Source organism: Erpetoichthys calabaricus, chromosome 17 (genome assembly GCF_900747795.2).
Source record: "Erpetoichthys calabaricus chromosome 17, fErpCal1.3, whole genome shotgun sequence".
NCBI lineage: Eukaryota > Metazoa > Chordata > Cladistia > Polypteriformes > Polypteridae > Erpetoichthys > Erpetoichthys calabaricus.
The window spans coordinates 84,844,682-84,856,792 of NC_041410.2; the positions used below are offsets into that span (position 1 = coordinate 84,844,682).

General features: G+C 41.8%; 1 protein-coding gene across 4 annotated transcripts in view; it reads right to left on the reverse strand.

The window, feature by feature from the left end:
- Positions 1–12,111, reverse strand: part of LOC114667466 (collagen alpha-1(XI) chain-like) — a 377,917-nt gene that overhangs the window by 227,108 nt on the left and 138,698 nt on the right. For all 4 annotated transcript variants that reach the window (XM_051920865.1, XM_051920864.1, XM_051920867.1 and 1 more), the window contains 4 exons: positions 10,612–10,773; positions 8,406–8,462; positions 7,711–7,752; positions 6,636–6,698 (listed from right to left, as the gene is read on the reverse strand). In XM_051920865.1, the coding sequence (XP_051776825.1) occupies positions 6,636–6,698; positions 7,711–7,752; positions 8,406–8,462; positions 10,612–10,773 (324 nt within the window). The remainder of the gene's footprint in view (positions 1–6,635; positions 6,699–7,710; positions 7,753–8,405; positions 8,463–10,611; positions 10,774–12,111) is intronic.

Here is a 12,111-nt window from a genome sequence, read left to right on the forward strand (position 1 = left end):
TGTCTTGTCAGAGCAGCAGCACTCCTCTGGGAGGCTGCACTATGGAAGCTCACCTAGAGGTGAGCTCCGTGCCGATCTCACCACTAATAAAGACAGACAGGCATGGGGAGTGGCCGCCAGTCTCACTTAGATTCACATCATAGCTCAGGTTTTAAGCGTTCCAGCCGACAGCACCTTGATCCGAAGACAGATTGGCCAATCACTGCTCCAGACAGGCAGGGGGAAGCAGAAGATCAAGTTTGGCTTATTTTTGCATATGTTCTTCACTCCGCACCTTCGTGGTTCTGGTAATCAGTGTAACAATTTCTCACTTCGGGGGGATGGCCTGGTGTTCACGTCCTGGGGGGTCCTTGGATGTTCTGTGCGGGTGAGCTCCAGGTACACCACTTTCCTCCTACTGTCTAAAAGCATGCAGGTTAGGTAGATTGGCATTGCCAATTTGATGTGTGGGTGCGTTCATCATGTGATGGACTTGCGCCTGCCCAGGCTCCAGAATGTCATGTGACCTTGCCCTAGATAAGTCGGTGAGAAAGATGGATGAATTTCTCACTTGTCCTTGTCACCTGCTGAGCACTCACCTCTTTATGGAACACCATCACTGTGCTTGGCACTTTATTGGACTTCAATTGGCTCTTGCTGAACCAGGCTCTTTGGATTTACTGATACGTGATCTGCTACTTGTGCCACCTGTTACACCCCACTTCTTAATCTTTTCTAAAAATGGCTCAACTCAGATCGGCTCGGTTTTGCACTGTCTTGGCAATCCTTTCATTATACTATGTTGTGTGTCATGCCTTTGATTATTCTGCCTCTGTTCACCCTGTGCCAGCCACCTCATTGGCAGGGAGGTACGAATTCCAAGTATCTGTGGGGACTGAGGAGCAGAGGAAGTACAATTTTGACCTTTAGTGGTATTTCGGTGATCACAAAAACGAGGCAATGACCCTAGCTAGTCATCCAGTAGATGTTTATTTCATAATTTGTGTTTTCCCTTTACTTATTACTCCTGGTCATTTTCGAATGTTCTGCATCCATTTTTAGTTCAAGCTGGAATGTCCCCGTAGGAGACACGTCTTTGCTGTCTGATTTATTTTCACTTTTTCACTCAGTCCAGTTCAGAGAGGGCTGGAGCCTCTCTTGGCAGCACAAGACAGGAATGGGGTGCCACTCCATCATAGGGCACACGCACATCTTTAGGGTATCGGGTGGAGAACTGAAGCACCTGGAGAAAAACCCCATTTAAAAAACAGAACTTCATCCAACCCCACACAGGCATTGAACAGGCCGGACCCTGACCAGTGTGCTACTGTGCTGCCCTGTTTTATAGATACTGTCACACACTTGTGCATTGGAAGAAGTCAGAGGGCATCGCTACAAATGTTTGTGAAGCACCATCTGTTGGAATCAAAAACACAGGGCATATATCTCAGCTATATGCCATTTAGCAGTGTTAATGTTCGTGATACGTCAATTGTTGCAGTGACAAATGCAATGTTTTTTATTACTACAAATGTTTGTGATACGCCAACTGTTGGAATGACAAATACAATACATTTTATTATTATAAATGTTTGTGATACGCCAACTGTTGGAATGACAAATACAATACATTTTATTATTATAAATGTTTGTGATACGCCAACTGTTGGAATGACAAATACAAAACATTTTATTATTATAAATGTTTGTGATACACCAACTGTTGGAATGACAAATACAATGCATTTTATTACTATAAATGTTTTTAATACACCAACTGTTGGAATGACAAATACAATGCATTTTGTTACTACAAACCAGTATACTACTGTGCCTACTGCCCTGTTTTATAGACACTGTCACACATGTGCACATTGGAGGCAGTCAGAGGGCTTAACTGAGGGTAAGCTGTCGAGTCGGGGGGGGAATGATGAAGAGTACTAACCTCTTTTCTGTCCTCTTCTACCGATCAGCAGAAGGGAAGCCCAGCTAAACCGGCAGCAACTTGCACATCCCTGTCCAGACCACGCCCTCCTAATGACCTCACTTCCGCCATCGACCGCATCTTCCTGCACACCACCTATAAAATTCAAACCCCACTCCTCCTCACTTTAGTTCTGTTCGGACTCCTGTCTAAGATAGGTTGAAAGCTCAGTAATCAGACCTTAGGGTTAATGCCTGCAGTGCAGCATCTATTGGAATGTATTTTATAATGCATGTAGTGATAACATGTGTTGCATTTGTCATTCCAACAGATGGCACATCACACATTTTTGTAATACTAAAATGCATCACTACAAATGTTTGTGAAGCACCATCTGTTGGAATCAAAAATGCAGGGTATATATCTCTGCTATATGCCATTTAGCAGTGTTAATGTTTGTGATACGTCAATTGTTGCAGTGACAAATGCAATGCTTTTTATTACTACAAATGTTTGTGATACGCCAACTGTTGGAATGACAAATACAATACATTTTATTATTATAAATGTTTGTGATACTCCAACTGTTGGAATGACAAATACAATACATTTTATTATTATAAATGTTTGTGATACGCCAACTGTTGGAATGACGAATACAATGCATTTTGTTACTACAAACCAGTGTGCTACTGTGCTGCCCTGTTTTATAGACACTGTCACGTTTCACGTGCACATTGGAGGCAGTCAGAGGGCTTAACTGAGGGTAAGCTGTCGAGTTGGGGGGGGGGGGGGGGGATGAAGAGTACTAACCTCTTTTCTGTCGTCTTCTACCGATCAGCAGAAGGGATGCCCAGCTAAACTGGCAGCAACTTGCACATCCCTGTCCAGACCACGCCCTCCTACTGACCTCACTTCCGCCATCGACCCGCCTCTTCCTGCACACCACCTATAAAAGCCAAACCCCACTCCTCCTCACTTTGGTTCTGTTCAGGCTCCGTCCTTTCTGATTACTCGAGTGAACTTGTTTTTCAGGTATTTTGTATTTGGATCCCCAAATCTTTTTCTCTTCGTCTTTTCCTTACTACAACAGCATGTCATATCTAATTTCAGGACCAGTCTTCATTCTTGTACCCTGCTCCAATTAATCAACATGAGCACTCAGCTAAAGCAGAACTAAAATCTTTTTTTTTAGCATGCAGCAGTTGTTCACCCCTCAAAATTTGGTCAAGTTTTTATAGAGGACAAATTAGCAGAAATCTGAAGGGCCCTCTATATCTGCAGAAATCAGGATGAATGAAGAAATAGAAAAGTTCCGAAACCACAGCAGAAAGACTGGCACACTTGGACCAAATGTGAATAAAAGAACTAGAGGCATGAGAGCACACCAGGACTGAAACCCTCAGCACATTTTCAAGATCCACAAGATTATAAACATTTATAAAACGTTAAACATATAAATGTAATCAACGTAAACCTTTCTTGACTTTCTGCTGGGTAGCATGAGAACGTCTTTATCAGTGATGTCTTGTGGTCATGTCTGTCTCAGAGTATGGCGTAGTGTTAGGGTTTACTGTTCAAATGTGCTGCTATGTCCACCATAGGCCACACCCCCAGGGAGCAAACCTGCCAATTAGCAATCAGTGAAGAACTGAAGGACTGGCTGACCTCATATCAATGTGAAGGCAGCGCTCTTGCTGCATCTCTCTTATAATGTAAAAGAAACAGAGATGGAGAAGGTAGGACATGGATTAACATTTTATCGCCTCGGTGTTGTGCATTTTTTCAGTCCTGTAGCTATTGAAATGCGTGGTCACGCCAAAACCAACTGTTAAACTGCACTGTCCATCAGAGCAGGTCTTTACAGGTAAGACTTAAGTGTGATGGGGTAATAAAATTCCGCACTCCATCCATCCACGATGATTTAGATAGCTAGGTGTTTTCAGAATATTTCTTGATCTGGCAGTATCTTTTGCTTCTGTTGTAGTTCTAGGATGCATGCAGCATCTTATTATTCATCAGTCAGCAAATCTGATATTCTTGGGAAAGAAAAAAAGTGTTGTATGCTCAGACAAGGGCTTCTAAAACACTCAAAGCAGAGGCAATTTGGGGACCTGAACAGCTACTCTGTGCTCTGACACTCAGCAGCCCGACTCCATTTGCCTCTGCTGTGTTTTTTTTGGTAGGCAGTGGCCCCTACTGTACCGATGGTGCTACTGCAGCTCACTTGGGTTTGTATTTCAGGGTTGAAAATAAAGAGAGGCTGATGACAGGCAGTTTTTACATTTGCAAAAGGAGATGTCTAAACAGATTGATTTTGAAAATGTGTACAGGTGTGTATATGCTTGGACTACAGTTCAACCTATCCATTACTCAACCAGCTTCATAAAGCTTAAGATGTTGGGAGCAGGAGCCTGTCCCACTAGCAGCAGGAGTACGGCAGGAATTAACCCTGTATTAAATATCAGAATATAATATAACGTAATACAATATCCACCTTAATAAAAGGGGAAGTGTCTGTGTGTCCATCTGGTTGCTACCTCTCTGTCATTCCAACAGATGGCGCATAACAAACATTAACATTAAGGTCTATGTTGATGACTTAGATTTCAACCTATCTTAGATGGGTAGCACAACTAATAATAGAGCAGAGTGTTTGAGACCCCTGCTGTATCGGATCAGTCCATAATATAATATAATATAATATAATATAATATAATATAATATAATATAATATAATATAATATAATATAATATAATATCACCCTGTGTCTGTGTGGGTTTTCCTCTTGGTTCTCCTCTGAAATTCCTAAAGACATGCATGTTAGGTGAACTGGCGGCTCTAAATGCGCTCATTTTATTGAGTGCCAGCATACTTGTTACCGTGAACCAGATTGAGTGGGTTTGAAAATATTGTGCTATTATATTATATATAGACTGGCTGTGCTACCCATCTAAGATGGTTTGAAATCTACGTCATCAACAATGACCTCAGTGTTCACATTGAAATGTATTTTGTAATGCAAGTAGTTAAAAAATGTATTGCATTCGTCATTCCAACAGATGGTGCATCACAAACAGTTGTCATAATATTAGAAGCTAGCTGTGCCACCCATCTAAGATGGGTTGAAATCTAAATATTCACCATAGACCTCAGTGTTAATGATTGCAGGGCACCATCTATTGGAATATATTTTGTAATGCATCCTGTAATAAAATGCACTGCTATAAATGTTTGTGAAGCACCATCTGTTGGAATGACATAGAAGCAGCAACCAGATGGACACACAAACAGACACACAGACACTTATCTTTTTAATAAGGTGGACTAACTGCTCTTCCTGTCTAAGATGGGTTGAAATCTCAATAATCAGACCTCGGCGTTAATGCCTGCAGTGCATCACCTATTGGAATGCATTTTATAATGCAGGTAGTAATAACATGTGTTGCATATGTCATTCCAACAGATGGCACATCAAATATTTGTAATACTAAAATGCATCACTACAAATGTTTATGAAGCACCATCTGTTGAAATAAAAAATGCAGGGCATATATCTCTGCTATATGCTATTTGGTAGTGTTAATGTTTGTGATACGTCAACTGTTCCAATGACAAATGCAATGCATTTTATTATTATAAATGTTTTTGATACGCCAACTGTTGGAATGACAAATACAATGCATTTTGTTACTACAAACCAGTGTGCTACTGTGCTGCCCTGTTTTATAGACACTGTCACACACATGCACATTGGAAGCAGTCAGAGGGCTTAACTGAGGGTAAGCTGTTGAGTCAGGGGGGATGATGAAGAGTACTAACCTCTTTTCTGTCCTGCTTCTACCGATCAGCAGAAGGGATGCCCAGCTAAACTGTTTAACCCCTAAAGGTGACCTTTTAATGGACTGTCCTTAACGCTCAGCTTTACTGGAATTTCCGAAACAGAACCGTTTGATTTGCTTTGTTTCTAATGGTATAAAGTTTTCTGACTGTTCGTGTTTGACGTATGAACATGTGACTGTATGTTATATAGAGAACTGGCAAGAGAAACTTGAGAAACATCACACAGTATGTAGGAGAAGCATCTTCTATAAGAACTTCTCTTTGTATTATCAATTTTTCTCTTTATTTTTTTGTAAACTGTTTTACTTAGAATTTTTACTAAAATGTGTAAAATAACTTTGTAGTTATGTGCCTGCAAACGTGTCAACACTCACTACCTGGACCCCAACGAGAAAACCGAAGCTGCGGAAGTTTTAAGAATCCAGGCAAACGGTAGTTACGGCTTTGTTATGGTGATCACAGAGAGGGATTTAAACTTTAAAAATGACAAAGAAACCCAAATGATTAATTGAAGTTAAGTGAAAGATAAACAACAAACCTCACAAAAAATCATTGTGAAACATACAGGTCAAGGCATTTTCTTTCACAAGATGAGAAGTGGGTTTTTTTTTTTTATATTTTTTAATTTTTCCTTACCCTGGGGCTACAGTTGCAACAAAATACCTCAGAGCTTCAGGTAGAGAATTGCCGAGCCATTCCTGTGGTGTTGTCAGCGCACAGCTACAAAGTGCCTCTCAGGCACAGAATTCCCAGACAGCAGGAAACAAAAATGTACAGCAACACGTTCACTGCAAGTCATGAAGACTCGGGCAATACGGTGTGTGTGTGTGTGCGTGTGTGTGCCTGTGCACCTAAGACACCAAGTAAAAAAATCAGCATCCAACTCACCAGGTCACCAGGATCTCCTACCAACCCACGGGGTCCCATCGGTCCAGGAGTACCAGGAAGGCCCTTGATAAAGAAAAGAGGGAGAGGATCATAAGGATGGGCAGCCATCACAGCAGAAGAAGGACAGGGGTCTGGAAAAATAAAGCTAAACTGCCCCAAGCCCTAAACCTTTAGTTAGTAACAAAACTGTGACTGTGACAGAAAACATTTTAATGACTGAGTAGTTGTGGGATCATCTCAGGAGCAAATATGTGAATTTCCCCTTGGGATTAATAAAGTATCTATCTATCTATCTATCTATCTATCTATCTATCTATCTATCTATCTATCTATCTATCTATCTATCTATCTATCTATCTATCTATTCTATCTATCTATCTATCTATCAAATAAGCAATCAGAAGAGATTACAGAACTGGGATTATTTCTTGGAAAAATATTTGAAGAATGGCAGACAAGCAGCCTTGTCATGTGCTGCACTGAGCAAATTAACCTAATAATAAAAATAATAACACAAAAATGGTTAACATCAATCTACCTATCTTACATAATACTTTCCATCTAGTTATTTTACATAGCGCCTTTCAAATCCATCTACCTACCTACCATCACACCTTTAAAACTGATATATTTACTGTATATAGTGCCTTTCATATCACTCTATCCATCCATCTAATTATTCATCTATCATTATAAAGTGCATTTCATATGTATCTATCTATCTATCTACCATATAGTGCCTTTCATATCTATCTATCTATCTATCTATCTATCTATCTATCTATCTATCTATCTATCTATCTATCTATCTATCTATCTATCTATCTATCTATCTATCTATCTATCTATCTATCTAACATCACACTTTTAAAAATGATATATTTATTTGATATAGTGCCTTTCATATCCATCTATCTTCCTGTAGAGCGTCCTTCCCATCTACCTCATAGTTAAGTAACAGTAGCCCACTGCGCTGAATTTGAGGATTTTTACGGCAGACGTGAGGCTTGTTAGAGGCAGCTACAGAGAAGTCTCTGTCAATCTCTCTTTAATAGCAAGGACACATTGCTCTTACCGGAGGTCCTGGAGGTCCAAGCGGCCCCTCCACAAGCATTCCCTGTAAAGGAAAAAAAAAAACAAAAAAAAACACAGGTGCTTCAGTAAATGATAACAAGAATTGCCAACATCTGTGTTCATTAAGAGCAATTCCTATCTTATTCTCCACACTTCATCTCCATTTGTATTTTGACATCTTCTTATCTGTTCTGAAAACATGGTGGACTATTTAAGGAAGGCAAATTTCTACCCAGTATACCAGGCTAGTTATAGCTGAACAGATGACAAGTAACTTCCTACAGTATGAAAGTATATACAAGTATACAAATGCAAAAAAAAATGTAAATTAGCTGATTGCACATTTCTATTAATTTATTCAAAATTCAAAAATCTAGGCTGTACCAATTCTGCCTAAAGGAATACTATTACACCTCTAGTCACAGCTCCACAGTGCCCCCTTGTGGCTGTACTTACAGCTCCATATTGCCCCCTTGTGGTTGATACTTCTGTCTAAAGTACCCCTTGGTGGCTGTACTTACAGCTCCACAGTGCCCCCTTGTGGTACTGCATAATTCTCCACCAAAGAAACTTATTTTCCCAGCCTGAAGATGAATGAGCACCAAAGCTTCAGTGGCCAATGCTGTGAAAGCTCACGATTAATTTAAAGAAACAGAACAGATATGACCAGCCTGCGGTGCTGATTTTCATTCTTACTGGTTCAACAATCGCCGGTTCTCCTTTTTCTCCTTTTTGGGCCAGTCCTAAGCCAATCTGTAAGATAAACAGAGGGAAACAAGTGAGCCAAGGCCAGACCCTTCAGAAACAGAATTTGGTCCACCGCTACCTCCAGCTGCTATTAAAACAGACATTGAAAGAAAATGGAGAAAGAGTGAAGAAAGACAGACTGGAATGGACTGACGGGTTAGGTTTAGGTGGGACACTAGTGGAGATTTAGACACAGAGTCCCCCCACTTTGGGTGTACAAGAGTCCACAAAGTAATGTTAGCAATGGAGGCTTCCACAAGATACCCCTTTTAATGAACCTAATCTGTGCCATCTCTTTGTGCCATCACTTATTAGAAATATCAAGTGGACCCGCACAGGGGAACACTAGCAGGGCAAAACATCACAGAAGGAGAGCAACATTTGAAGACAACTTCCATGATCTTCTAATACAGGGTCCCAACATGGGACTAGACCCAACACTGGAGGAGAGACCAGTGTGTCACGCAGCATGCCAGACTGATGTGGAATTGACCAATCAGTTTACCAGCTTGAGTTTGCACTGGGGGAAGGCTGGGAGAATAGGCAGCCCAGAACAGAGGGGGTCCAGAACTTTTGAAGTGTAGCCCATTTTTAATAATTAATAAAAATCTTGGAATTCATTCCCATTATAGTAGGTCATGGGGGTAAATAAAGTGTATACAGTTTCCACTTTTACTCTCTGACGCTAATTTTAAGTCTTTTTGACATAACAGCCTGATGGGGCATGAAGATTCATAAAACCAAGGATGCCCACATGTACCATTGTGATTGCGTATATTTACAGTATGTGTCACTTGTGAAGACAAGCAGACTATCCAGTCAGCACAAACAGAAGATTCCAGAGCTTCTAGTACTTCACAATGGAAAGATTGGGACAATACAAAACGCAGAGAACAGCAACAGTAAGGTGACAAGTCCACCTAAAGCCATTTGGACAGACATTTTAAATGCTTGACCTTGGGTACGGTGAACAGCCATACCACATGTGCTTCAGAAGAGGTCATCCACCTGAAGCTAAGCACGTTCATGCCCGGCCATGGTAGGTCATCTTGGAAAAGCTTGGGTTGCTACTGGAAGAAGTGTTGGTGAGGCCAGCAGGGGCCGCTTACCCTGTGGTCTGTATGTGGATACCAGTGCAGTGACAGTTAACTGTGTTGTAAACATGGTGCCGTAATGAGAGGTAGAAAGGTCCTGACTCTCTGTGGTCGTTAATCTTTTGAAAAGAGTGGGGTTTTTGGCTAAATTGCCCATCATGGCCTCGTTCATTCTGGCTCCCTAATCATCCCCTGTCTCTAATGGGCTATCTCTCCCTGCTTTCCACCACCACCACTTTCCATACCAGGCCAGTTATAGCTGAACAGATGACAAGTAACTTCCTACAGTATGAAAGTATATGGTGAACATACTTAACGCATGGGCATGCTGGGCAGTTGCATGAACATAGGGGGTCCATGCTAATCTATGTATGTTGTGTCTTGCTAAGTGGTTGCGTAGGTAGGGGACCCAGTGCACTGCTGTGCCCGGGGGCCTAAAATGCTGTTAAGATGGCCCTGTACACTGGTGCAAAAATGGCTGCCATTGCATCATCCAGGTGGGTGCTACACAATGGTGATGGTTGAGTTGGCTCCATACTCACTGAAGTGCTTTGAGTAGCGAGAAAAGTGCTACACAGGAGACACAGCAGCACAAGAGAAAGTCCAGAGAAGAGCGATGAGGCTGATTGCAGGGCTACAGGGGATGAGTTATGAGGAAAGATTAAATAAAAGCTGAGCCTTTACAGTTTAAGCAAAAGAAGATGAAGAGGAGACCTGACTGAAGTGTTTAAAATTATGAAGGGAATTAGTCCAGTAGTTCAAGACTGGGACTTTAAAATGAGTTCATAAAGAACACGGGGACACAGTTGGTAACTTAAGGGTTAGTTTCGCACAAATATTAGGATTTTTTTCTTTACACAAAGAACGATAGACACTTGGAATAAGCGACCAAGTAGTGTGGTAGACAGTAGGACTTTAAGGACTTTCAAAATTCGACTTGATGTTTTTTTTGGAAGAAATAAGTGGATAGGACTGGCGAGCTTTGTTGGGCTGAATGGCCTGTTCTCGTCTAGATTCTTCTAATGCACACAAATGTAATTAATTATTATTATTATTATTACCTCTGTGTCTCTCGTCTCTGCCTCCCCTCTTTCGACAGGGCCGTAGCGTCCGTCCTCGTATTCTCGCTCCTCTTCATATTCTTCATATTCGTTCAGGTCGTAGTTGTTCTCTTTCCCCTCTCCCAGGTCCACTCCTCCAATGTCTTCATACTCCACCACCTCCTGTCGATTCATAGTAAGACCGGGTATCAAAGCAGAGTTCACTACCTGGGATGTACCTAAGCTAAGGTGCAACTCATAAATGGGCCACTCTAACCGTCCGAGGGGTCTGAACACGGAGGCAGAAGAAGGAGCAAAACTAGTGTGGTGACGTCAATAGCCAGTCCACGTCGGTCCACATTACCATCCTAGCAGGTGAGGAAACATGCAGGAGAAAATCGCCCGCCCACTCTGAGTCATCTAACAAACACGTCCATCTCTATCCAGGAAATCTGGAGGGTGGCTTGTTGTCTCCTAGCACTATCTGACAAAACCAAATGGCTCATAAATATAAGGACACGTCAATAATTATCCACAGTTATGTGATAATTTTATTTGGGTTGACTGTACACCTTTCCACGCGATCATGTCGAGACATGGTGTGGTACAGGGTAGATCTTCATCAGTCAGTTTCTCTTCCTGTTTTCTCAGCTGCTCCACTCTCCGTTTCCATCAAAGAAGAGCAGCGAGCAGCCATCCACTCCTCATAGGCTGAAGGTGTACCAAAAGTCAAACTTTTCGTTGGTTCATCAGAATCTCGGAACAGAGTTGTTGTTGGTAGTGGATTAGGATGGGCACCCTTAAGATAACCACTTTTGAACTCCATACATCCCACCAGGGCCAAACACTCCATATTGTGCAGAAATCCTTCTACAGATTTTGGCCCTTGGTACACCAAACCCATAAGAAAACAGATTAATGTTCACCGCTCTTCTTTGGTACCAGAGGAGAGCGGGGCGGCCATTGTCACGCAGAGGTTGGCGCCGTGTAATACGGTGTCTCTTTACCACTATATTTTTTGACAGCTCTCCACCTTACTTCTGGGGTCCACCCACCTGGACCCCATCTCTTCCTCCTAGGATTCCTCATAGCTGGAAGAGCCGCCATCTTGGACAGTCCTATTGAGAGGACGCAAGTCGGAGGAAGACTCGTTTTTGTGTGTACCTTCAACTTTCTATTGTACGAGGTTTTCCGTGAGGTGCCCCGACACTTTGACATTGTCCTTCGTCTTGTGTCACACCATGTTTAGAAAACAAGAAGAGAATGTGACTGTTCAAGGTCGAGACTTTACCGCTGTGCCCGCAGACACGCCATGTTGCCACTCATGGCATGGGCATAGCCGTACCACGAAAGCAAACAAAATGATCACAAAAGTACGGATAATTATTGACTCACCCACGTCAAGTCAACGTTAAACTTGACAAGTCATTCACTTTCATCAGATGAAACTAATTAAAGTCTTAACTGAAGGGCACCACCATTTTGATCCCAAAAAATATCGATTAAAGGGGAGTTTCATAA